Here is a 27,886-nt window from a genome sequence, read left to right as displayed (position 1 = left end):
AAGTATGTCTTTTTATTATAATTTTGTTATTGAGAGTTCTGCTGCTGAGTGAACCGAGCTAGTGCAGCGCAGAGATACTCTATGATGGCGTGACGTCATTTTTGACCGACTGACTTGCTACTGCACTTTCAACGATGTGGAGAGGTTTGATTGTGCAGCTGTCAGTAAGACATTGCCGTAATCCAGATATGAGCAGTGCCTGCACGAGGAGTAGGGCTGCATATTAAGAAAGGTAAAGAAAGAAAGTCTGAATGACAGCTGTATGGCAGCGCCTCCCATTGGACAGTTGCTAATCAAAAATGGTAGATTTGGAAAGCTAAACTTAAGTTAGGCTAGAATTACAACACAGCAGTTGTGCTGAACATCTCTCAATGAAACTTTCCCTGGATAATTAAAAGTTTAAACTACTCCAACTGAACTTCACACATCCCAGGAACCAACGCCGCACACCGTACTGTACATCCCACCCTTTACATTCCCTTTCATGCCAAAGCGTAGCTTCTTGTCAGCAGCGTTTAACAGCACCACGCCTTCTATTCAGACACATCAGACCTACAATAACTACTCTCACTACATATTGTATGTGGGTGGAGAGGAAGAGCAGATGATATAATGGCACTACAGTAGAACAATAACAGCAGATGGCAGGGCACTACAATACCAGCTACAAAGGCAATTATGCTACATTTATATTTGGGCCATTAGCCTGTCTTGACTTAAAGTGGCTGTAACAATGGTGTTAACTTTCAGAAAATTATCAATATTAGATCAATATAACTGTCACTGAAGAGATAATTACATGACAAATTGTTTGTGGTGGAAAAGCACAGTGTCAACAGCTGTTATGACATTTTATAATTGCCAGATCAAACACTGAACAGTAAAAAAAAAGAAAAAAAAAAGATGAAATATACAAAAGCTGGAATAATGATGAGAATGAGGTATGGACTTCAAGTTTGACCACAGATAATAATGAAAAAAAGTGGGGATTGTAACAATTTTTCAGTGAGCAGTGGCAGAAAGCTATGAAGAACAGTTTTAAAATTGGTTTGAGCTCATAGTTCGTACCGTAGTGCAAGTGGCAGGCGATGGGGGGATGGGTGAGGATGAGGTGGTGGAGGTGGGTGTGCTGCTAGAGTGCTGGAAGATCTCATCCTCCAAGTGCGATTGTCCTGGTGGAGAGGTGGCAACCAGCGACGAAGCTGGAGGAAGCAGAGAGAGACAGAGAGACAGAGACAGAGAGGACAGTGGACAATGGGGTTAAAATTTTAAAATCACTGTCAGAGACCCTGAGGGAAAATTAGCATACTACAGCAGCTCAGAGATTAAAAAAAACAATAAAGCCATTATTTCAATAATTAAAAGCCCTTACAACCTATTACAGCGAAGCTATTTAGTTTGACAGTACTATGCTTAATGGTAGAAATATATTAAATGAGTAAATAGCACTAGGAATTATATTTCAGCACAAAACAAAATGAGAAAGTGTGGAACACAGTGCTGCTGAATTACAGTAAAGTGCATGTTTCAGTGTGTAGCATCCAGCCACGTAGTGGTGAAATGTGTCATTAATAATCCAGAGCCCCGGAGGTGGTGGACGGGTTAGAGGGGACGGGCTGCGTATTTAAAAAGTGGATTCAGGTCAGTGTTGCCAAAGGGGAAATGAAGAAATATCGCACTATTGCCTTAAAATTATCGGAGATTGACCCAAACTATTGTATGCACTAAAAAGATCAATGGCTTTCGGCTCGTCCCTTCAGGGGACCCTCCCATCTTATCCGGGCTCGGGACCGGCACCAGGGTGGCCCTTGGGGGCTGGGCAGGGCCTGCAGTAACCTGGCCCAAGACTCGCCCAATTGAATTAAACTGCAATGTCCGGAGCAATGGCAAAAGGTTGGAGCCATCACTTAGACATAGGTTCTAACTCCCAGGCAGGACGATAAAGCTGCTGTTCCCAGCAGAGCTTCTCTGCTTCCTCACCGTGTCCGTGCTGCTGGACTCTTTTCTTTTAGTACTTAGTACTTTTTCCTATGACAACTTCCTATGAACTCCTACTTGTTTTCCCTTGGTTCGAGGCTAGTTTTATTTCCTGTAAAACCCAAGAAAAGGTCACGAATGCTCAAAGCTGTAGTGAAACTGTTTTCAGTTGTTTTATTTCTGTAAATGTGCTCTAATTTGCGGTAGTTCTGCATGTACTGTAATTTACCAGCCAGCTGACTCATCAGTGGAGGTCACAAAGGTCTCTGTGGACTGACACACAACGGTCTGCTTATCATCAGTAACACTTCTTACATTCACAGTCTTATTAAAGCCTGGCTTGCAAACAGGGACTGAACTGCAGGTCTTCAAAGGTCAAAAGACTCTGTTCTAAGTGCCACTATGTCTGGTACTTGAGTGGATCCAAACTGACCCAAGTGTGAGTAGTATCAGCTGTGTTTTGAGGTGAAACGGTTGAAAAGCCAGCAGAACAAATCTGTGGTGGGCTGTGACGTTCACTTTTTACTTTCTCCATTTACCCCCCACAGTGCACAATCCCCCCTTTTCTGATTATTTTACATGTGTTTAACATGTTATCTAACATAAGTTAACACGTCGTACAATAACTGTCCAGCAGAAACACAGCAGAAAACACACCTGCACAACAACCGCTCATCTTGGTTGGTCAGTGGCGACTTCTCAGTGTGTGCGTGCGGGTGCGCACAGAAGATGGAAATCAGACTTCAAATATTTATGGAAAGGAATTATTGTCTATGACTTTAAATGATTATTGTTTATTTGATATTGCGGCTCTTTCTTACTGATGAATGTCATCACATCTAGTCATCATCGGGTCTGTATGCTCTGGGGTTTTTTGACAACCCATCCTCCTACATGCAGGTTAGTGCAGGTTTTACAAAGCCGTGTTTAAGACTGCTTTCGGGAGCTTTTTACAAGTTTCCTTTTCTGCAAACAATAACACTCTTGAACTGTGATGTTTCCTCCTTAGTTGGAACCAGTCTGCACATTTTTTGTTACCATATGATTATGTTAAAGTTTTAATGCACAATCATTGTGAAAGTGGATGAACCCCAGATTTTTTACTTACGAATTTCCTCCAGATCTAGGTCGTCGTATAGAAACTCATTCTCCTTGTAGTCTGGATCTTGCGACGAGTCTAGATAATACTCCACATCATCCTTGATGAAGAAAGAAACAATCCAAAGAAAGATAATAGGTGTGTTAATATGGTCATTTTAAACTAGACACTGCATTTTAGACAGAAAGTCTTCATGGTCAATAAAGGACCTTAGATTTTAATTAAACACAAACCTTGATCTTGCGGATGGCTTCCACCTGCACAGAGTCATTGTCCAGCATCCTCAGTATTGTTTCCAGCATCAGGATGTGGTACCGATGTTTCTCAATGAACTTCTTCAGCTCCTCAATCCGGTCCTGCTTCTGCAGAACAGTAAGGGTTTTTAAAACTGTTTTCTCTTTGTTTTCAGAAGGATGTTTCCTTTGACTTAAAAGCAACATAATGTTTAAGCTGCACAAGATTTGTATCGTTCACTTTGATGGAACAGCTCCTACGTAACATGTTGGGAGAAACATTCACTCAAGTGCAGAACAGTATGCAAAATGAATAAACGGCATGTTAAAATTTAAAAGGTCTTTCATGCTCTCATGCATGTTCTGCAGCAGAAACAAATTAATGAAACTCTGCTTCAGCTAAAACAGCCCTCAGGGTGACAGGAGCCCAGTATCTCACTTGAGATGCAGGAACACATCCCCTCTGACTCCATCATTTATAAATTATTTTGCCGTGTAAAAACAGCTTTTGCCTTTAAAAAAATAAATAAATAAATAAAATGTTGGTCAAGGGTCTCTGGAACTTAATTTAACTTGCATCTTGACACAACAAAACACACAAAGTACACATTTAAAAATACACTAAAGCCAAACATTATATTGTCATCTTTTGTCAGTAAACTATTAACCAACAGAGCAAGTAACTCCCTTCTGATAAGTTATCCACCAGAAACAAGTGTGTTGCCCCTTGATGGTTGGTCATTTTTGAGCCCGTGAGAACCCGGAGACCAGAAACTAATCAACACTTCAGAGCCACACTCCTTTGAAGATTTCCACTGAGAAACACGGTCCTACGCTTCTTGGCCACCTAAGCTAACTCCACCAGCAACAGACAAAAATAAAACCCTGCTGGGTCTCGTTTAGAACAGAGTCCATTGCGCAAATTTCACGGAAAAGTAATGCTGATGCCAAAATAAGTTAGCAGCACATACGCTCAGTTGGCACTTCGTTAGCTACACCAAGCCAAACCTTTTTCAGTCTAATCCAACAATATTTAACACCTCTATTAAACACTTTCAACAAAAACTGAACATCACTCTCATAAAGGAAGGGTTTATTGGGGGACTGTTGTGTTTGTGTACCTAATAAACTGCCTCTTGGATGTACAACTTCTCCGCAAATGGGGTTTTATCTTTTCAATGTAATTAATTTTCTGTTAATCCTTGATAATGAACAAGTAGCAAGTCCAGACACTCTCTCTTTAAGTAGAGAGGACCACAATAAAATGAGTGAGAGAGAAAGAGAAGTGGTCAGCAAGGTTATCTATGTCAGGGCAGGCAGACGATGAATGGGAGACACACACTATCTGAACTTTCCACCACAGAGGAAGGAAGATAAAGAAGAGAAAGGAGGGACCTTTGTCAGACATAAACACAGAGCACACAGAGAGTAGAGAAGAAATTAATAATAGACCAGAGATGACAACACACTGACCTCCTTGTCTCCTTTCTTTTTTCTCGTCTGGACTGACAGAGACTCCACTTCACTCTCAAACTGGTCCACCTGCATGTTCAACGTGTCTATCGTATTCTAAAAAAATGAAATACACAAATAAGTAAACGAACAGTTAAACGATTATTCTATGCATCAATTATTAAAACGGAGTCTACATTTTTTTGCGGCAAGAACACCAAACATTCTTTCAAGGCTTTAGATTTTACACAGCGGATGGTTGAAAAAAATCTCGTCAGGTGGGAAAATCAGTCGATATGTAACATTTTTAGAATATACTCTTAGTAGAGATATGCTGCGTAACTTTACAGTGAACACTGATTAAATTATTCCATGTTATTTCTATAAAATGTCATAGTGAAAAATCTAATTTGTTGTTTTATTCTGTGATATTCAAAGGTTACATTTCCATCCATCTAATAAAAATAAGCACAGGAAACTGCCATATTTCAGGACGTGTAAACAGATGTAATAAAAGTTCAGAACAGCTGCAAATGCAACCAAGCAGCACAAATGAAACTTTTACTATATGAAACGTGGGCGAAAAAGCTTCAGATGTAGAGACAATTATTTTTATTTCCCTCTCAGCCGCCTGTAAGAGCTAAACAGAAAGTGTTAAGAAGTAATACTGTCTAAACGTACCCTCATCTTCTTTTAATGAGCAGCTGTGATGTGTTCATACAAGCAGGAGGCTGATGGGTAATAAGGTGTTCAGCCTTCTATGCAACTGAACACAGTGGATTTGTCCTCATTTTGGTTTTAGGTCACTTTGTATCACTTTCAGGTCCCGGTTTTTGATTAAAATAAATAAATAAATACCTCGCAAAAAAAAGTCACACAATGACCTCAGAGTGCAGTGAGTGAAACTAAGTGTAAAAACCACACCAGCTGAATAACACACACAGGAGCAAAGTAGCATCAAAAAGTGAAACCTCCTTCTCTGTATTGGCCTCTTTTCAGAATCTGCTGATCAATAAATGCTCAGGGGTCATTCTCCACATTCAAACTGTGAATATTTGCCCCTCACTATTAGACCTACTCCACAAAAGTCACAGTTTAAGCAGCAGAGTAGTAGTTTTTGTTCCCGCTCATATGTTTTTTTGGCCAATGATAAAAATGACAGTGACACTAACAGAAACTACTGTAATTAAATATTAAAATGAGCCAGAAACCCTCACCACATTTTTTCCTTACTGTTCTGTGGTAGTCATTTGTCCTCTTGAAGCTTTTATATTTCAAGTTACTTTACCATGTTATGTTATTCTGAAAGCCTTCACCGTCAGTATCCTATGGTATCGGGCAGTTGTTTCATTGACTCTAGTCCGATGTGTTTGTTAACAACAGTGTTGCTGAGTTATGTGTGTTTCTATGTCAACTGTCAACTTTTTTTCCTCCTTCTATGCTTCTAAACAGAGAATGAGAACAACTCATTTATGTATCTGTTACCACTGATTTAATCCCTGCACAGGCATGTTTAGCATCCTACACATTAACTCTCACACAACAGAACAAACAGCTGCTGATGTCTTCATGCAGCTCCATTTCTAAGTATGTGTTTCATTTTAGATTTAATGACATTTAATTATCACTGCACTCAATATAATTGATTTTAACATCGTCATTTCAATTTTCTTTTTTTATTTCTTTTCTCGTTTCCATTTGGGAATATTTGTAGGCTTGCATACTTGTCTAATAAATGGATTCTGAATTGGCTGTGGAGTTAAGCCTTTGGGAATTTCACCAAGTTGGATTTGGATTCAAAAGGAACCAGCTTTCAGAAACAATCTCTACTAATATGGACAAATATTACTTTCACCGTCAAGAGCTCATCTCTCCTGAAATAATGATGCAGCTCACCGTTAGCCACGTCCCGACCTCCTCTTTTTCTCTTTGGGCTGGGTCCACCTTCTGGGCTAAACCTAGCCCCTCCTTTGAGTAAGCTTTCGTCTTGGTTTCTCTTTCCACTATCTTGAACCGCTCCATTTGCTGTAGACATATACACACATATGCGTTATTATTAAAGGATGTCTTTGTGTCAGTGTGGCTCAGATATCATAAAGAGAAAAAAAACCTGTGGTGCAGATGACGCACATATTTAAACCCTCTTAATCTGAACTGTGTTCCAAAACCTATTCAAATTCAATACTTAATAAATTGGTGATGAATTAAAATCCAGCATAACATCTCAACTAACAACAACATAATTTCTTAAACCGTGGGAAACGTCCAAAAAGACGAATTGATGGAAGACCTGTTGTGCTGGGTGTATACGCTCCTGAAAATAAAGTTTTTTTATAAACTTTTCTTATGCTTTTAATTAAATTATAACTGGAGGTGTAAAATAGGCAAACACAGCAATGATAAATGTATAAAATATGCACCAGAGGAGCAATTAAAGCCCACTCAGCAAGTAGAAATAGCACGAGACCACAAATTATCTGTACAGGTTGTCTGCACTCCACAAAAGTGATTTTCATCCATGTCCAAATCTTTAAAGATCACTGATAAGGCTCTAATCTGATTTATTCCGCTCAGTCTAAGCATCCAGTAGATTTTGAAGTTCCGCTTTCCTCTAACGAACCCCATCCATTTGCTGCAGGACTCTTTGAAAACAAATGTATAGTTTCAGGTCAACTGACCAAACTATGGGAACATTTGAAGGGCAGCTCATTAAGATCAGAGGGAGCTGCCGTGAGTCGCCTCTTGACCCTCTTTGTGCAGGCAGGTGGCTCGTATTCAGGCCATTTCAATGGCCCTGATCAAAGACCCGTGTAGCTGTGCAGCCTGACGGGCGGGGAAGCTGAGCTAAAAGACAGGTAATAGGTATTGGACCACCTGCCGCGCTCATGGCGAGTGAGAACTATTGCAATTTCTGTCCCTTACATTGTGACATTGGTTATAAAAAGCTGGAGGTGCATCCATCACTAAAATCATCACAAGTCACTGTCATTTACAGCTGATTCTGGGAGAGTAACAAATGCGACATGTGTATTTATAACACAGCGTAATTTTGCAGATTGTATTACAGAAGAAAAGAAATTTTTTTTAAGCAGTTTATCGTATGTCTTTAAGAATTGGTTTGTGTTGTTTTTTTAATGAGACAATCTACTGCATAGTTACATACATGGATTTATGTACTATATACTGTAAGTACACTTTTTGTTTAAAATGACAGAGAATCTGTTATAGCTATGTAATAGAAAGTAAACAAACCTTTAGGCCATGAGAGGAATAGAAAAGCAGCATAAAAATTAAAAATTAGAACAATTTAAATAGAAAAAAAAAATCAGTGGGTAAATCACTAATCACTAACTCAGTAATTGCTTAATGCCTGACTGTTATCTCTGCCGTTCTCTACATGTAAAAGACAAACCATTTTGTGGCTCTTGCATGTTGCAAATAAGTTGAAGTATTATTATTGTTTTTATTTAAAACACTATTTTTATTTCAAGACTTTCCAGAGTTCAAAACAAAGACAAACAAAGTAACGCTGGGTCCTGGAAGGAGTGTTATACTGATGTGTCCTACCTGTCCTCCCTCTTCCGTTTCAACTCACCGTTTCTATGAGTTTGCGGTTGTCTACTAGCTGCCTTTTGTCTTTGATCTCATTGGATGCCACCCACGTCTTGATCTGGTCTCGAAGACGCTGATGGACCAGAAGAAGAAGAAGAAAAAGAAGAAGAGGGAGAGAAACAGAGTGGGGAAGGAAGGGAGAGAGTAGCAAAGACAGAGAGGGACACAGATACATCAGTGAAGTGTGAGATACGTGCAGAGACTCGTCTTCAGCAGTCATGGATGATAAACTCCATGCAGAAAACAAGCTTGGCTTGGAGTTTTGTCCTCATGGCAACGTAAAGACAAACCACGCGCACACACAGACCCTACTCTACCTTCTGGCTTACCATTTTGATATTTAATACTCTGCAAGCAAAAACACACTGACACACACATCTCTATCTTTGGGCAGGTTAAACAATTCCAGGCTGTTCCCAAAAAAGCAAAGACATCAAACACCAGCCTGAAAATGAGAATTCTTTCTGTTAGACTCATTGTAAAAAAAAGATACAGTAAAGACAGTTATTATTAATGTGTGAGCTGTGTCTGTAAGAAAATGGGACAGAATCTCATTCAGGTGTAAATGCAATAGATGAAAAAGTGGCAACTGCTATGACTTAACTGTTTCATAATTTTAATACATCACTAAACTAAACTTTCAATAATGCTCAGGTTAAATTGTCTAAAGTTTTGCTTATCGTATTTTTATAATGTTCCTCTATATTAAGGTATTTATTTTTACTGAAACTTTTGGAAACTATGCTGCAGTTATTCGGATGAACTGCACTGAAACTGTATAGAAAAACCTGACAGTAGTTCAAAAATATGATTCAACAGCACCACAAACATGTGAAAGCATTCACAGTTATCATAGAGTTGAATAACAAATAAAGAAATTCAATATTATCACCTTCATAAAAGGTATATTTGTATATTGCCATGATGGGAAAATCCTGTGTTTTCTCTACAATATTCAAACTCCACATAACAGCTTCTACTGAATAACAACACTGAGCTGATGAGGTTATTAAAAACCTTTTAATATTACATTCTCAATAATAATCTTTGTATTTACCTGTAGCTTTTTAATCTCTTTCTTGAGGTCTGCTTCATATTTCTCCTTCTGGTTTGCATTGGCTGCATTGTGAAGCTGCAGAGAGGAAGAAAGAAAAGATGGTGACAATTATCTGGTCCAAAAACAAAATGGGAAAATGCAATAATGTCAAATATTTTTCCTTCAGTCTAATCAAAGTAGATACGGTGACCACTCGTTTACCTTTTGCCAAATGTCTTCAAATTGCTCTACTCCTTCCGCTACTTTTTTCAGACATCGATCTATTTCACCTGTATAGGAGGAGAGAAGCAGAACACACATGTGGAGAAAAGCTTAAAAACTATTCTATTCACATGATAGAGTAACTAATGTGAAGATAAAGAGTAAAAACCACAATAGAACCAGAATCTTTTCAGGATAAGTTTACAGAAGTTTCACATCCACTATCACACAACTGTCTGGTGCCCACAACCTGCCGAGGCAGCTTCTACTAGCTGTGATCATTACAGGTTAAATCCTTTATTGGCAAATCAACACAAAACCACAAAGAGGAAATTTTATGCAAAAACGAATTCACGTTTAATAGATAGTTGCAGATTCACTACATGGTGCAGGAAGGTAGAGCGGTTGTCCACCAATAATGCAGTTGTTGGTTCGATCCCCGGCTTCTCCGGTAACATGTCCAGTGTCCTTGAGCAAGACGCTGAACCCCAACTTAGTTGCTCCCTGGGAGTGTTGTCCAGCTGCACAGTGTGTGTTTGTGATTATGAGTGCGAATGGGTGAAGGACAAGCAGTGCAAAGCGCTTTGAGTACTTACATATTTTGTAACCGTAATTGAGTAATTAGGTTGTAATATTGATTATGAGCACAATGACATCCAAACAACTCCACCTGTTCCCGTTTTCTATCGTTCAGGTCAGGTGAGACACTAAAGCACCCTGAAGGATAAGGGCCTGAACGCCCTTGATGCAGAGCATTGCTCGTGACCTCCTCTGCAGGGGGGTGCGTGCTGCCCGCAACAATCAATGTGTTCATGCTGCAAATGAACCCTGCTCTTGTTCGTGTCGCCCCCCACCACCAACCTCCTTGACACACGTTTGTGGGTAACAGTTAAACATACTGTTGTATTTGTTTAGCTATTTTTTACAGTTTATACAAGTATACAGGTCACCGCCTTGTTTTGTCCTGCATGTGTGGAACACAGCTGTGTATTCATGCTAAATGCAGTATGAATAGAACAGGAGGATGTGAAGGTCACACAAAATATGAATTTAAGGTATCGGTACAGGCAGGTTGGGCTATGATAATAATAATAACTGACCACTTTTTTCAGCTGCCTTTGTATAGCTGTCTTTACTTTACTCCATTGGGTGTGTGGAGGCTGATCTCTATGAAGCCAGAAGGAAGCCTAGTTTGAGTACTGATAAAATTATGAATACATCAATCCATTGTAAGTATTGGACTCGCTCATATTAGATCACATCCTGATCACACCCTTCTTAATGCTGCCATAATTTGCACCCTTGCTGTAGGTGTGTGTCCAGATATCACACTATGTCTATTTACCACTGAAAACTGTGATTTAGTAATGAACAGGAAACAGTGTCTTGTGGTTGGCAATTTATAAATGGTAAATGTTCTGCACTTATATAGCGCTTTTCTACCTAACGGTACTCAGAGCGCTTTACACTGCTTCTCATTCGCTCTTTCGCACTCACAATCACACACACACACACACACACACACACACACACCGATGGGGCAGCTGCTATGCAGCTGGCAACTAAGTTGTGGTTCAGTGTTTTGCTCAATGACACTTCGACATGTGCCCAAAGGAGCTGGGGATCGAACCAACAACTGTGGGATTGGTGGGCGACCGCTCTGTGATGTCGCCCCTTTATTTATTTGTTCTCCATTAATGTTCTGCTTGTTCTGTATTTCAGTACTGAAGTGAAAGTGAGGCCACCTCAGGATTTGCTTTTATCCCCCACACAGAAGCACACGTCAAATAAGAGAAGGCCATCTACAAACCGTAGAAATCTCATGAAATATGCATATTGTAAAAAGGTACATTCTGCTCGTGAGAGAGGTGAAACAAACACATCACCTCACATACACACACAGAAATATAGGTTCTGTTAAAAATGACACGTAACTGCAAAAACCTTCTAAGTGCAGCTCCATCAACTGCACGTTTTGGATGGCAGAGGAGTCAAAGCAGATTACAAAGTGACGGGGGAGTTAAACATGTCCAGATTTAGATTTTGTTATCACACATATGTCCCAAACGTATGCTTTGTCCAAACATCTGTTTTTGTGACTGGTGTGAGACAGATGTTCACCGCTAAATGAATCCAACAGCTCACTGGATATTTTTCTGTACCTTAAGCGTGTAAGGATAAATGGAGCCGTAAGCTGCCTTTGTGTGCAGGTTTGTGTTAAGAAAGTAACACAGCATAACGTGTCCCTCTATCAGAAGCTAACTCTCTGATCAGGCACAGTATAAACTGTAGGTTACAAGGGATTTGAAAACTGTACACACTAATTGGTGTCTTCTGCTTCTTCATCTAAGCCAAGACTCCAGGACCTCAGGAGGTTGAGGACAGGGCTCTGTGGGGGCCAAACCCTCTGGTGCAGGAATCTTTACGACTGTGGTTGTATGTTCGGGGTGATTGTAAGATGCTGCAGAATTAATATGGGACACCTCTAAACATAAAAAAGTGTCTAAATACTGTATTCCTAATAGATGTTAATGCTAATGGGTAAGCAGGGTGTAAAGACCAGTGGCTTAGTCAGAAACTAAGTTGTCTGAACTAGCTCCAGTGTTGAAATAAAGACTATATTGTCTGTAATACTACAAGTTGAGAGAATTGAGTTTGTGCTCATGCTCAATCTTTTCTCTTTCGTTATTTTTTGGGTGATACATGTGTGTTTTTAGGAAGCAGACGCTCAGCAGGAGAAGTCATAGGAGTGCCTGTGAAGGGTAGAGAAGGATGAATCTTGTCAAAAATCATCTTTCCAGCCTTCAATGACAAGTTGAAAATAACATGAAATAAAATGACTGTGAAGAAAATGTCTGCGGGACAGAGAAGAGCCTGAGGTTCTGTGTCTGTACACAAGGAAGTGGGTTAGGTTGCAGTGCTTGTTGTGGTGAGTTCAGATGGCTTTGGATGCTACACTTCAGACATCAGTCAACATCAGCTGAACTGTTAAGCTCATACAGTTTGCATTTTTGGAATAAAAGCACTGAGGACAGATGAGGGGAGCAGCATAGGAGTCAGACCCTGACCCATCATAGTAGAAACAAAGTGTGCATCTGTGTGAAGCCTGTAAAGGCTCTCTGTCAGTGAAAGTGTGCCAGCATCATGAGCAGACGCCTGCACAGATGTCTGCCAACACACACGAACGCAATCACCCTGTGAACAAAGACGTAGTGTCACATTTCCCAAAACAGGACACAAACAGAATCAGCAGCCTTTAAATAGCTTAGAGCGATATGGGTAACTTTTTCATTCGTGGGATTTCTCATTGCTGTATGAAATTTTTAAAAACAAAATAGAAGCACTTCAGCACAGTACAGTACAGCTGATTGACACCCTTGGCTGAAACACAGAACTGTGACTCTAGAACAGTCTTTGCATGATTGTGTTGCAGATTTATCTTTAAACAGATTTACAGACACTCAATCACCTGTGGCAAAGTTAAGGCATGAATGTTTGCCAATTTCTATGGGTTCACATAAAGGTTAGTAGAGAAAGCTTAAAACTGGTTACCTTAATGGGTTGAAAGGATTAAACGTGGATGGGAAGAGCACTGTGGTTCCAATTTCAAAGCATCACATACAGAGACTAAATCCAACAATCAATTGCATCTACTCACTGTAATGTTTATGAATCCGGAACATGGTTTAGTTTATTTGTCTGTGCTGTAGACGTCCATTGTTGATCCTAAACACATTAAAAACACACTGTAGGAGCTACTTGTTAGTATTAGGTCAGTGTTTAATTATTGCAGATATTTGCCTAATTTCATTAGATGTATCCAGTATTTTTCTTTCTGTTTTTTTGTATAAGATTATATTCAATTTTTAATATCCACAGACTAACAGGCTAATGTGCTAACAAGCTGTATTTATCTACACATTTCTCAGTCAAATAATACAACACAGTTATTATTGTAAAACTAGTAACTACTTGTACTGCACTGTGGTTTGTACTATACACCCTTTACCCAACGTCCAGTATTCCCACAGTGCTTCAGTGGCCTTTTGACTAATTTGACCGTCATGAAACACAGGGTCGGAATTTTATCAAAAGAAAAAATAAATAAATAAAAAGCTCAAAAGGCTGAGAATGGTCATTATTAGTGTCTGAAGTAAGAAAGGGTGAAGTGCACACGTATGCACACGTCTTTCCTCGGTTTAGAAACTGCCCCACCCGCTCATGCTGTACACGTCTTTTAGATTATAGTTCTTTTTCAAATTTACACTGTCTAGTAAGTCTAACGTATAAGAAGAGACTGTTGGATGTGCTGAATTCAAAGAACCACCCTTTTTTGAGCCAGTGGAGCTGCTCACTGACCAGTAGTTCCGACACTAGTTCTCTGTCTGTATGGGATTAGGTGCTTTTGTAAGAAACAGGTTGTCTCCCAGTGAAACTAGTCTGAAAAAATAAAAGGAAATAAAAAATTAACTTTCCTTTGAAGGCATCAGACCCTTAATTCAGACCCTTTCCTTCAGTAAGTACAGCATTCGATTTTCTCTGCCACTTGCAACAGATGTCGTCATGTTACGTAGCAAAGTTTACTCTCGGTCCGACTCAGTGACAGTTTGACATGACGAAGAAATCAGATGAAAGTCTTGTTTATTCAGTAAGCTGTGGGACACTCATGCCCAGATTTCCCTAGATCTCTACGACAGAGGTGGCGAGTGTTGGCACAATCCACAGAGCTCAAATCCACAGAGGATTTTCTACTTTAGATCAGTTGTTTAAACAGGTGAGAATATTTGAATTCCTAACACTGAAAATCAACTTTCTTTCCTCATCTAAGCGCAACTTTCAGATATATTAAAGCTCCTAAACTCCTAATTTATATGTGATGTAATATATATGCAACTTGATAAATGCAGATAGTGATACTGGAAATCAGTGCAAAATAAACAGACAATCTGTCGCAGTGCTCAACTTTTTCTTCGTGTGCTTTTACTTGACAAAAGAATCTCAGCTGCATCTATCATATTGTAGCTAAAGCTATAGATTGGATTCTCACTCCCTCTGGAGCCAAAAGCCTCAATCCTAACAGGGTGATTACTTACACAACCCAGTAAACAAGCTTCCTGTGAGGGCATGTGACAACCTGGGTTCTTTTTTTTTGGTTTTAAACAAAGCAGTGGGAAACTACAAATGCAAAAGTGCATTTTCCTACTTGAGCTCCTCAAAACCTAAAACACACCGTAGCAGAGCAGCAGAAGCTGTGATCACACCTGAACAGTAAGCTGTTTTTTTAACCTTTACCTACTTCGAGCGGCAGATGGGTGGAGTTTAAGAAGATGCCCTCTGCGGACTCTCCAATCACACACTCTGCTTTGCTGTGATTGTTGACACTCCCTGTACTACAATTTATGGTTAACCTTCCCTACCTGGCATCAGATCAGACCACAACAGAGCCTAATGCTTAGGTGCAAGTCAGGTGTTTGGTGACCCCGAGGTAAGTCAGAAACCTTACCTTGAAGTTTCCTTTTATCGGCCATGGCTGACAACTAGGGTGATGTCTTCATGCCTTCTTTCACTGCAGAAAACAGAGAGGGACATTAGTTAATGTGAGATTTTTTTCTTCTGCAGCCCCTGGACACGTGTTACACATTTAAGTACAGCGAGACTGTTAAAAAGAAACCAGTTAAATATCACAGGCAAACAAATTTACAGGGAAAAACAGATGACAGAGATGAAAGAGGGGTGAGAGGACGTGTGCCTGACAAACCCATTCAATCCCGGCCCAGTTCTCAAGAAGTGCAGTTCTGCGGCCGACCATAAAGTTTACCTTTATAATGTCTTAACATTCCGGGGGTCTGACACGGTAACTAAAAGAGAAATCCTATTGTTGCCTTTTTTCTTTTTTTTTTTAAATCTGTGTCGGTAAATTCGTTGAGTTATAGCAAGTATTGTTAAGTAGCTAACTGTAACCTAATCCTGCCTGCTCGATGTGAGCATCACCTCATGATTCTTCAACATTTTTTAACAACCGTCGAGAACGAGTTTGAACTAGTTGAACATTTGATGCCCAGTTTTCCTACTTGCTTTAGCGTTTAGGTGATGTAATGACTTATGACCCGACTCCAAGTTACCCTTTTATCGAACACGTTATATCATTATTCCCATAAAATTCTATGAATGACTTCACTACAGAGTCTTATCCACTCAGACAAATCTTTTACTGAAATGTATTGAATGATAAGTCATATAAGAATAATTATGTCGTGAACAGGACCTAAGGTTTGTGCAGCATTCAGTCAGTTATGGGTTAATCACTGAGGAAGAATGTGGTTAAAGCTCGACAATCTTTCAGCCCAGTAAAGTCTCTGTGGTTTAGATTTAATCCAGAACCCTGGAAAATCTATACATGGTTTTAACAAGATGTCTCTATCCTCTACCCAAGTGTTTTTGCTGTATCAGACATGCTTTATATATTATAGCTTTCCAATAGAACATAATGTGATAAATGCTGCATACTGCCAAACACTGCTGACAGCAAAGGTGGCAGAGGTGCACCCCTATATAACCTCGTTCACTATGCCCCAGTACCACTTTTGATCAAACAGAGTACAAGTACTTGCAGATTCTGACCACTGACCGGAGTAGTAAACTGTTCTGCTTCTAGTATGAGATGCTGAACAGTAAAATCCTGATTAATCCACTGCACAGTTGAGCTGATGAGAGACACTGGAGGACACGTAGCCCTAATAGAAGTTGGGACGCATCCGAAGACTTTTAAAGACTAGACAGTAAACACTTAAAGCACTGTTTCCAACAAGAGATATTTAGTCTCTGACAGTCTGGAAAGAGTACACATCTGACAACTGGACATTCTAGTGTGGACACATACACAAATTCAGCGAGAACTGAAAATCTCACATATTGTTCTGCCAAAACAAATATGGTGGCAACCAGTGGCAACGTCGAGTGAAAATAAAGAATAAATAAATAAAAACAAAGCACAGACTGCAGGTGAAATGCTGGATGGAGACGCGTGGACAACACAGAGGAACATGGAGGTAAAGTAACTTTGTAAAATAAGGCAAACATAAGGTAAAGCTGAGGTTACTGTCATTCTTGCTCAAATGTTGCCGATGTCAGTTGTCAATATTATACATATTAAAAATAATGTCAAGAAACATGAGTCTGTGTTTGCCTGTTCTCGCTGTGCTTGCATGAGTTTCCTCCCCCAGTCCAGAGACATGCGTGTTAGGTTGATAGGTGACTCCAAATTGCCCGTAGGTGTGAATGTTTGTCTGTCTGTGTATGTCTCTCCGTGTTGGCCCTGAGATAGACCTGAGACTGGAGTCTCTCCCCCAGTGACAGCTGGCAGAGACACCAATCTGATTTGCTTCTGACAGCTCTGGCAAGAAAAACAAGCAAACCTCGGACTACATGAATACCGGTTTTAATCAATTTCACGACTGCACTTTCAATACGTTACGTGTGAAAATGGAAGAGCAAGTGTCATTCTAATAGTTAAACACAACTGATCGCTAGAATGTCATCACAGAGCGAACCTGTGCTGTAATTAAGTTGGAGTAAATGGATGATTTCCCACGATGCAACATTAGTAAAACGTAAGCTATTGGCTTCTATTAACACTACCATGACATTGCTCCACCCAAGAAGAGGAAACCGAGGGGGCGCTCAGCCAAAAATATTAAAGGTTCTCTCCAAAACAAAGACAAATGAAGATAAGGAAGAGAGCAGATGTAGAATAAAGGGAGGGGGGAAGGGAGGATGGCGATGGCTCCAGGGTTGTTAGCATAAGATACATATACAGGCTACGGGTCAAACGCAAGCTGCAGGTGCACCAGAGGATAGAAGCAAGCTGGGAGCTAGAGTGGTTAAAATCAATGCTACCTACCTAACTACCCACATTAAGTTTCAATTTGGTGACCTCATAGAACCAAAACACATTTTTAAATGGAAACTCATGATTGCTTTTAGCAATGAAATCTATCCTTCAATTTTCTTCTCTAAAACAAACCTCAGTAAGTGAAAACAGACCTCCAAAATAAGGCCGTGTAAGAGTATCAATGAATGGGCCTCCTGTGGGAGAGTTTTCATACGGTGATGCCATCGTGAACTTTTTGAAACTTTGAAAAATGAGTCATGCACATTGTGTTCATGACGAGAAAAATGTGCAGTTTGTTTCAAACACTGAGACATAAAATTGCAGTTTGTACTAACTTAAGTTCATAACAGTTTTTATATTTCATTATGTGCAATATTTTTTATTTACTTATTTTACCTAGAGAGAGTTTGTTCTAACTTTGATTCTGAAGTAGTTTTAGCTTTGAAAGTTTGTTGTTTGCAATAAAAACATCATATTAATAATATTATCTCTATTGTTTTACTTGATCTTTACATAGCATGAGAAATAAAAAAGCAAAACAAAACCTCTATCATTGTTTTGCCAATGTGCCTGAAAACCTTTCTAGAGGAAATGCTGAAGTGTAACTATGTAAAGACAGTAACTTAGACGAGCAGGTAGAACAGGTGTAACAGTAGTGTTGTTATTAGACATCAGTTTCTTCCTTAAACACCTGGCAAGTGCCCTTAAGCACGTGGCATTAAAGCTAAGGACTTTACATTAAATCACTTTTAAATGAAATATAAATTCAACTACCTGAGTCTTCTGTGCAACCAAATACGTGCAGTTACACCACTGGTTGCAATTGACCTGTGCAGGTAAAAAGCCCTCATCTGAAGCAAAATGTCTGAGCAGCAAATTGCTTAATCCCAATGAGCATAAAACAAACACCTGACTGTTTACCTGTAAATATACATAAAGCACTAGGGCTGGGCAGCTGCCTTCATGCTGATAAGACAATTTGATCTCCTCCTTACAGATGGTGCGAGGGTGGGGGCCCCTTACTTGCTCTGCTCATTTGAAATCCATATAGCCAATCTCTCAGCACAGCTGCTGTCGCTGACCTCGATTTGGCTTCATCAAATCAGACAACGAAGTGAAATTGAAATTTGCTGCACTGAAAGACAGAATGCGTGGTGACGTGGAAGGAGACGGAATAAAAAGTATGAGAAAGTCTCGCTCCAGTGTTGCTCTCATTAAAGACTACTTTTGCTGTGTATGTACTATGACAATTTCAGTGACAAACAAAATGCATAACCAAAAATGGATTATTATTTGAAATGAGTTAATGGCTCAATAACTATAGATAGTATTATACAATCACATGTGAAACTCATGCTTCAGAAAAGCACATCAGTCCAGTGAAATGTAGTACATATATACACAGATCAACCACAACAATAATACCTCTTGTGGTTTTAATATGATAATAATAATAATATAGAAATCTAAAGAAATTTAAATCTAAAGTTTTTATAAATGCTGATGTCTCATTGATGCCTCATACTGTATATGCTTTGTCATTATCAATATCAGTACTGTTTAAAATATGTTGTTTTCTTACAGGTGTACTTTCACTTCTGTACTTAAAGTACTTAGTAAAATTCAGATGCTTAGTAATTTTCCCCAAACAAAAAAATTGATGTGGCAGTTGTAGCGAAGAATTTGTTTAGGCCAACTCTTGCACTTTTACTTGAGTACTGAGGTTGTGTACTGCTACCAACTCTGCAACTCTCTTTTCTGCTTATGGGGCTGTGTTCAAAGTGGCCATGTTAACACTTTGAGACATTATTAAAAACCACCAGCGGTGGGTGGTGTATATATGAAACTAAAACTAAAATGTATCTTAACTCATGAGCTTAAAAACCTGTAGAATACTATAATACCACAGTACCATCATCTCATTAAAATTACAAAAGTATTTCAAGTAAAGCTACCATCCCAAAGGCCTACATCAGTGCTAACAAAGACTAAGTATAAATTACATAAGGCTGATAGATCAGTATATATTATTAGACTAATGATTTCCCTTCTCAAAAGTCATGTTGATCATGTGATATAGACATGTGATATGTGATATGTGCGTGGTATGCTACACTGCATTTTCAAAGGAGACAGTTTCCTGGGTCCTTTCTCGAAACTTGTAAACATGTAGATGATTTCTGAAGGTGCTCAGCCTCTCTCTTCCTTCCACCGTGCATCTTGTCCACCAGGCACAAGCAAGAATTTTACAAGACGTTCGGTGTACAGAGCACATGTCGAAAAGTCGGAAATTTGACCTGGGAAACAATCCAAGCTGGATTCAACACAGTCACACAGAATGTGATGGCTTGGAAGGAAAGGAGCACAGACTGAGCAGACATAATTTTAACGAGAGTTGAGGACAATATGCCATCTCAGCTTTGACGCACAAACTGGCAACAGGTCAAGAGTGGGCCAGTTATCAAGTTCAGACACAGGCCATTAAAAATAAAAAAAATAAAAAGGCAGTTCAAACGCTCGAGTTTGTGACAATTTCCTGACAAATAATCTTAGGAAAAGAAATTATATGATGTTAGTGATCACTGCTGTGGCTTTGAATTTAAATGTCAGGGAGTTGATTCGGTTTAGGACAGTACCCTACATAATCAAATAGATTGTTGTGGCTCTAAAATATATTTTATTTTTTAATAACTTGATATTCTCTGCAACCACAGTGGTCTAAAGTTTAGGCTTTTTAGGCTCATGTAAGGCTCTATCAGGCATGGTCGACTTTTATCTAGCTTTTTAAACTGTTTTTCCACTGTTCTGGGTGGCACCATGTCTTCAAATAGAAATTATGTTGTGTTATGACTGAAAAGGGTGATATGAAAATGGCATCTGAAACCAACAATGCCACATGGGGCTTGTTTGGGAGGCAGGTTGCAGAACTATACATTGGGGCAATTCCGTTAACCTTTTCAAATGGTGGAAAGCGCTTGTCGCATGAGTTTTTGTTGCCATGTATGTTTTAGAACAGATAACTCACAGCCCTACAAGAAGCACTTTCTGTATTTTTAAATGTGCATCTTCATCAGTGTGAAATCTGTTACTAATTGCTGCTTTGGCAAAAATCCATCAGTTATCCTGTGAGGGGCTGCAGTGTGGCTGGAGCCAAACAGGGTGCACACTTTAAAGTGCATGAAGTAAGTGAATAAAGCTATGTGAATGCTCTAATGCTTTGTAAGATGACTACTGTAGGAGTTTAGAGTAAGATATAAACCCCGAATGCTTTACATTTACAAATAGAGTACTTCACAACATTGGAGAAGAAAATATTTCACTTTTACTCAACTTAAGCTGTACTTCTACTACACAGCGCACGTCCGTGCCGTAGTTTTGGCTTAGAAACAAGGCTTTAACAAACAAACACTCACTAGTTTCAGAACAGGTGCACACACCTGGAGAAAGACCCCCCACCCCCCAGGCCAACCAACCACCCACCAAGTTTGGACCAACTGAATACACTAACTCTCTCTCGGTTGGTTTACACATGTATTAACCTAAAACCGAGACCTGGTCTGGGGACTAGCAGAACCCAGCGGTGTTTCCGGACCGAGCGACAAACGGTTGTTAAAGCCAGGATGTTTATAAACACCGCGGGCGGCACCGACATCCGAGCGGAGCCGCTTCCAAACAAACTCCGGAGACTCAAGTTACAGCAAGTCGCGTTTTCGCTTTTAAAGGCAAACACACAGACAACACACTGATCCGCTGTCAGCGAGACAGCTGCAGCTTCGCACCGGCTTCGCTATTTGATGTGGGAGATACAATTAAAAAAGGGGTGAGAGGCAGAGAGAGAAAGAGGGGGGACGCACAGGAATTCATCGCCTTTAGCTCTCCAACAAATTTACCTGGACTTGTCCGAGTTACGATTTCACTAAACACCAGTAAATCTTCAGGGATTCCGTATGAAGGGTTATTTTCCAAAATATTTGCAATCTCTTCTCGCTAAACAATCACTCCGCACATCCAAGATGGCTACCAGGAACACCTCCTCCTCCGTTGCCCTGTTGGCTGGGAATCCCACCCACCTCGCTTGTAATTGGCCACTGCGACACCTCCCGCACTCCTATTAGTTCAAAGCTCCTGGCTGTCAAAAGGGCCTGGTTTTACTACTTCCTGTTTAACCCTTGCTGTCATTGGACAGCGTTGAAAGTTGAAAGGTCAAATCGAGCTTTGTTTTGGCCGCGAGGGGATCTGGGATATGGAGTTTGCAACTGTTACTTCTTTTACCAACTACAACGTCAATAGAGGTTCAGCAGAAAATGAACCTGCCAAATAATTTCGGTGATTCATTTATTTGTTTTAGGTCTTTTTTTAGTAAATTTTGTCACTTTGTGGTGAGTTTATGTGTTGTGATTGTTATTTTGTCCCTTTACGGTCTTTTGTTGATTCTAATTCTCACTTTGGCCTTTTTGTGTGTCAGTTCCATTCCTATTGTTGGTTCTTGATCGTATATTCATTAATGATTAGTTATGTAAATCCAGTGAATAAGTTGTAAGTGGATCACCATCTGCCGTAGGATTTTAATTGTCTCGACAACTGATTTTAAAATCATATTGGACATTAATACTGAGCTGGCAGCAAGTTTTTGATGTGATGTCTGGTATAGTTATTTGAGCCCTGGACTCAAAGGAAAGAGCCGTATTCAGCAACCATAAACATACGTTTGAAGTTAATTTACTTTCTTACATAATAAAGGCAGTGTTACATGTTCTACTATCATATTTACACAATACAGAATTATATCAATACCAACTTAAACATGTAATTTGAACACCTGCTCTTTCAATAATACAGTACATAACAAAAAAGAATATTCAGTGTGCAAACAGTTATAATACTGAACCAGAAATAAAAAAAAAAACAAATAGAACAAGCTGAAAGAAATAAATGTAGCATCTTTCTGGGATCTGTAAAAAACCCACAGACCAAATTATTCAAAACAATTTGGGGAAAACCACACTTTTACTCACTGACTACTTAAATACACGTTCTTTTAAATCTTTTTAGGAAACTGACCAAAAGACTAAAAACTAAAAACAAAATCAGTCAGTCACCTCTTAAATAAATACTTCTGCATTTTGCAACTTCTGGTAAATTCTGAGATAAAGTAAAAATCAACTTTAATCTCCAGTGAAAACTACACAGTCTGAAATACAACTTGAGACAACTAACAAGCTGAACAGCTGGACAGTGTAAAAAGAAAAAAAAAATGAAAAAAAAAATAAGACAGATACTCATTTAGATCCAGCAGCTTGTTGGCCAAACTCATAATGTCTTTAAATTCAGTAAATCCTGCAATGCCACCAAGTCTTCTGACTCTTAGATTTCTTTTATTTTTCACTTACTTTAAGGCAATGAAACGTAACATTTTTAACAAAAACAAAGAAACCGCAGACTGCAAACGTCTCCTCTTCCCCCTCCCTCGTGTCAATCAGTTTCTGAACCTGTAGGAGATGGGGAGCAACTTGTGGGTCTTCTTCATGGTCTGGACCTTGGCGTGCGTCGGGTCGTCCATGGTCTTGTAGCACCGCCGGGCGTAGTCCAAAAGCTTCTCCTTCGATGCATCAAACTCTCCAACCTCTGCCACCTGCAGCAGATGAGATCAGGTTGTTAATCCTGTGCTCGACAGATTATTTAAGTCTGTGGTTCTGTTCCTGTGGTTGGTTCCTTTTTTAATGTGTGATTTCTCTTCACATATGACCTGTCATCATCACTCACTGTCATCCTCTGTCAGTCAGTAACAAACGTGTAAGAGGTAAAAAAAAAAAACAAAAGGGGTCAATGGAGAGACGAGGACGTGTCAGATTTGTTGGGACATTTATGGTTAATAGAATTTAGACAGAGCTCATTCTAACTGAAGGGTTGTTGAAAAAAATCCTGCCATTTCACAGTAGCATGTGTGATGTTATTGTACAAATGTGGCTCACATTCCAGTTCAACTTGTGCAGTGTGCAGCACATGTTACATCGACACAAAAAGATCAAATCTCAGCTTTTAAGAGAAGCCTTAGAGCATTGTTTTAAGCTTCGTTCATACTTGCCCTTCCGATGGATCTGTACCGACACCGTGGACGCACGGACACTTGTGTTTGTACAATACTAGCGGATACAAACACAGACACGTTCCACCCACCCTCACCACAAAACATGATGACAACTCCGGACAGTAAGAAGAAGAAAAAAAAAGTATTATTGTATGTGACTGAACAACGTTAAAAACAAGTTGCACTACAAAATCTTTGGACATGACAGGCAACATTGATAATATGAATCGGCTGTTAAAATGTTAGTGAGCAGCTGCTGATGTTTAGCAAAAGTAGAGACCTGATAGGCTTCTGAATCGATGCTCACACATAATGACAATGTGGGATATCTGTCTAGATCTCCATTATACTTTACAATTACAATGTGCTCCAAATACAGATTTATTCATGTGTTTTGCAACAACAAACTCATTTCATTGACTACGCCACCCCTTGTATCTATTTCTTTTTTCCAAAAGCAATATGCAAAATGGCTGCTGAGGTGAGCAGCAGGGTGGACTTAAACAGGAAACGACCCAGTAGATCTTCTCTTTTGGGCAAACAGCAGAGAGAAAATGGTGCAGCCCCTGAAGGGTCACAGTGGGAATTTTTTGAATGAACTATGTTTGCCTTCCATGTGACCCATAATTGAAAGCTGACCCGTATTATCATATAAAGTATTTTGCAATAGAGGGCTGCAGGCTGTGTCCACAAAGCAACGGCTTCAGCCTCAGCCGTTACTGCACAGCGGCATCTGTCACACTAAATAGCAGGGCTAACTAACAGAGCTGCCGGGTCCACATCCTTGTCCTGGGTTATAACAAGCTGCTGTAGACACAGGCTGACGCTGTGCTTCAGACACATTCTGTACTAGCTGCACTGATGCCTTATCCTTCTCCACAGCCAGGCAGAGGAGCTGCAGCAGTGCTCACACTGGATTATAATGTTAGTTGCTCTGCCTTTTTTAAAATGAACAATGTCCAAGAAACACATCACATCTTCCCTTTGTTGTATCTGCAGAATGTTTCCCTAAAGTGGCAGCGGATTATCACTGGACCGGACCAACACACCAGCAGTTCCTGTCAGTCAGCGAGAAAATCAACTTAAATAAACAACACAAGTCATTGCGTTCACTAAATGCCTATCATGAGCCTGCATGCTCTGCCGAATATTTCCTTTGGAAACAAAGCTGCATCAATTGAATTTCTACAACATACTGTATTCAAAATCAATATCACAGGTGGTGCTCATGCTGTAGTGGTCGGGGTCAGCACGGCCGGTCCGACTGCTCCGCCGATACGCATCAAAGTGAGGTGCACTGTCGATAATAACCAGCATTACATTGTTTCCCCACGCCGAGCCCTGTTAACTACCACATGGACACCTGGTACTGGCTTCAGGAAGTGGCTGTGTAACAACCCCGATCCTGTTCTCGGGGCGTGAACGAGGACACATATCAACAGCTCAGACCTTCTCTGGAGCCACCAGCAGCAGTTCAGCGATGGGCGAGGTGGAGGCCATGGTGTTCCGGTCGACTCCGTGGATCTGGAAGGCCCGGGACATGCTCCTTACCCGCTGGTAGGTGGACAAGATCTTCTTGTAGCGAATCAGAACTCCGTCTGGGTCTTTCACTAGGACATTGAGAGAAAGCAGGGAAATGTGAGTGTTTTTAAAGCACATCCACAGCACATTTCTACACTGACTTCATATGCAAACAAGTCCAAGCACTGTTATTTATTCTCATGCTACGTTTAGATACTTTTCCTGATTTACCATCTTATTACTGTACCAATCATGTTTGCATGCGTGCAGTTCCCATAACCCTCACCTCTCTGCCTCTCCCTCCCATGAGTGATCCTGAAGATCCTCCTCATCTTCATCCTTGGCTCCCCATTGGCTCGTCCCTTTCCCTTCTTCTTTCCTTTCTCCACAGAGGAGTCCTCATCTTCCTCCTCCTCCTCCTCCTGCTCTTCTTCCTCCAGGTACTCATCCTCAGTGTAGAATTTGTCCTCCTCCACATGGAACTCCTGTTTCACTAAAGCCGCGACAAACAATGAAGGAGCGGTGGCCTGCAGGGACATTTCTAACATGTTAATACAGAAAAAGAAAGATGGCGACCCCAGCTTCCTCACCTGGGATGGCAGTGCTTCGGCGAGTCCGAGGTCCTGGTCCCTGCAGGCGTTTGAGGGTCATTCCAGACCTGGTAGTCATTGGGGAGGGAGGGGAAGGGGAGCTGACAGGCTGGACCTTGACTCCACGCTGGCCATCTCCACACCACTCTGTCACTATATGCAAATCGAAGTTAATTAACAATAATGTCCATGTTTCAGTGTGTATGGGTCAGGTTTTCCCCGACACCTCACCATCTGGAGTCCTCATGCTGACGATGAAGCGGTCCAGCTGACAGCGCAAGAAGTTTCGCTCCTCCTCCAGCTCCTCGATACGCTTTTGCAGCCAGGCGTTCTTTTCCAGAGCGACGTACAGGTGAGCTCGCAGGTTGGAGACCAGGATGAAGGGGCTGTACTGAGAATGAGGCGGCTCCTGCACCACGGCCTCTTCAGGACCAGGACCAGAAAAATGTTACTTTATTGGCTGAAAGAATATTGTTATGATACCACTAAAATCAAAATGTGTGCTTTCTACAAAACTGCAGCAGCAGGTCGACATCAGTCCAAACTATAATCTTGTGTGCATTTTTAATTTGTGGTTGATTTGTTCAAAACATCTGATGTGATTGATGACCAACATGTACAGAAAAAATCACGCTGACTGACTTGAAGTTGAGGAGGAAAAAAAGTCAAGACAATGCAAAGTGAGACAAAAGCGAAGGAAATAAATTAACCTAAGGTGGAAAATTTGTGTTTGGAAAAAGATCTGCATTTACTGCATTTTATGAGCAATTTTGCTACCAAGTAACAACCCTGACAACGTGGTATGAGTAGGTTTCATGTTTTGCCTTTCAGAAGTGCTCCTGCATTTGTACTTGTAACTTCAACTTGAAGACCTTATTACATGATAGACATTCTCGATTTATAACTTTTCTAAAAATGCAGCTTGAAAACTTCTACCTCCTCGTGTACGTAACGCTAAAGCATGAGTGCCAACAGCGGCACAATGGCGCCTACACTACATACAGTAACAGAAGAGCTCCTGTGTAGTAGCTGTGGCGTACCATCCATTATCGGCTGACCCCGGTTCAGGTGATACGCGGGTGGTCTCTCGACGCTCTCCTCCAGGGGAAAAGAGACTTCGTAGGCATCCAGATACAAACCTGCACCTCCTGCTGCTGCAGGCGCTGCTGAGGACGATGAAGACTGGTGCATGTAGTGCTCTGTCAAACACAACAGAAACACGGATGAAGATTCAGCAAACAGCTAAACATTAGTCGTCAGACATGTGGATTCTTCTCCCATTAGCTGATTTGAACTTAGGTTAACTAAGCAAACTGCAAAGGCAACGGATTTAATCACAGTCGAGTTCTTAACATCTAATTAAACAGACATGGATCAATGTGTGGTTTACAAGCTCCGCTAAACAATTCAAGGATGGAAAACCTTTAAAAACCTTTTACAAATTGCCATAAGAACTTTACAGAGCCAAAGGTCTTTAGATGCAGATGAAGGTTACATTTACTAAAGGTTTAAAAGTGAAGACTAATAAAACGTATATTTGAGAAACAGCTTCTCAAGTTTGGTTATACTGAGTAGCAGGTTCACTTGACTTCAAAAATACATCAGTAAAACAGTCATAACAAGCCCAAGCTGTACAATGTCAACTGTCCAAAGCTAAAGGAGAAAAATAGCATCAAATTGTAACCATTATTTAAATTGCCTTTTACTAATGAGTTTAAAGATGCAGTTGTTTGCTGAGGCCTTAGCTCCAGAAATCTATTCTTCTTCTAAAATGCTGCGGCAGCTTAAATTCACTCAGCGCATTTACTGTAAATTCTGTGAAGCAAACGGTGCTTTTTTTCCTGCTTGTTGCTGTTAAAAGGTGTTTTGCACGGGCTCGCTTCACTTTGCCGCACAAGCTGAAAGTCGCCATTTCAAAGTCGCTGTTACCTGGCGGGTTAGTGTCGTCTCTGCTGGTGGGAGTATTCATGACCGGAAACTGTCGGGGAACCGCTAAAGATGAGTAATAACCGGACAAACTTGTTATTATTTGCCTTCACAAGTTCTGTGTTCAGTTATACTTCTGTAATACAGCCTGAAACGACCCCACAGGTGATGCAGCTCCGCCGGTGAGCGAAGACACCGCACCGCGGCAACGAGCTGATTATAAGGGGCGCGAACAGGTG

The 27,886-nt window shown here is 40.4% G+C and overlaps 2 protein-coding genes across 8 annotated transcripts in view; both read right to left on the bottom strand.

Annotated features, from left to right (window-relative positions):
* LOC137135639 (CCR4-NOT transcription complex subunit 3-like) overlaps positions 1 to 21,567 on the bottom strand; it is a 34,186-nt gene extending 12,619 nt beyond the window's left edge. For 2 of the 7 annotated variants that reach the window (XR_010915517.1, XM_067520047.1), the window contains exons 1-10: positions 21,413 to 21,567; positions 15,135 to 15,197; positions 9,632 to 9,699; positions 9,431 to 9,505; positions 8,357 to 8,446; positions 6,658 to 6,786; positions 4,783 to 4,878; positions 3,310 to 3,438; positions 3,086 to 3,176; positions 1,069 to 1,202 (exon numbers count right to left, since the gene is read on the bottom strand). Coding sequence is in view for 6 of the 7 variants with exons in the window: in XM_067520047.1 (XP_067376148.1) it covers positions 1,069 to 1,202; positions 3,086 to 3,176; positions 3,310 to 3,438; positions 4,783 to 4,878; positions 6,658 to 6,786; positions 8,357 to 8,446; positions 9,431 to 9,505; positions 9,632 to 9,699; positions 15,135 to 15,159 (837 nt within the window). In the remaining variant the exon portion in view is untranslated. Of the gene's footprint in view, positions 1 to 1,068; positions 1,203 to 3,085; positions 3,177 to 3,309; positions 3,439 to 4,782; positions 4,879 to 6,657; positions 6,787 to 8,356; positions 8,447 to 9,430; positions 9,506 to 9,631; positions 9,700 to 11,952; positions 12,385 to 13,289; positions 13,378 to 15,134; positions 15,198 to 18,296; positions 18,316 to 21,412 lie in introns of those variants that run through there. The other 5 variants (XM_067520321.1, XM_067520229.1, XM_067520490.1 and 2 more) reach the window with 5 other exon arrangements.
* Positions 21,568 to 22,366: 799 nt separating this feature from the next.
* LOC137102072 (coiled-coil domain-containing protein 106-like) lies at positions 22,367 to 27,886 on the bottom strand. Its single transcript, XM_067481173.1, has 7 exons — positions 27,651 to 27,886; positions 26,762 to 26,920; positions 25,953 to 26,144; positions 25,722 to 25,874; positions 25,418 to 25,624; positions 25,060 to 25,220; positions 22,367 to 23,154 (listed from the first exon to the last, which is right to left on the bottom strand). Exons 1-7 carry the CDS (start codon positions 27,688 to 27,690, stop codon positions 22,999 to 23,001), a joined length of 1,068 nt encoding a protein of 355 aa, XP_067337274.1. The 5' UTR covers positions 27,691 to 27,886; the 3' UTR covers positions 22,367 to 22,998.

The sequence above is a fragment of the Channa argus genome, chromosome 1 (assembly GCF_033026475.1).
Source record: "Channa argus isolate prfri chromosome 1, Channa argus male v1.0, whole genome shotgun sequence".
Taxonomy (NCBI): domain Eukaryota; kingdom Metazoa; phylum Chordata; class Actinopteri; order Anabantiformes; family Channidae; genus Channa; species Channa argus.
This window is presented reverse-complemented; position numbering and strand designations above follow the sequence as displayed.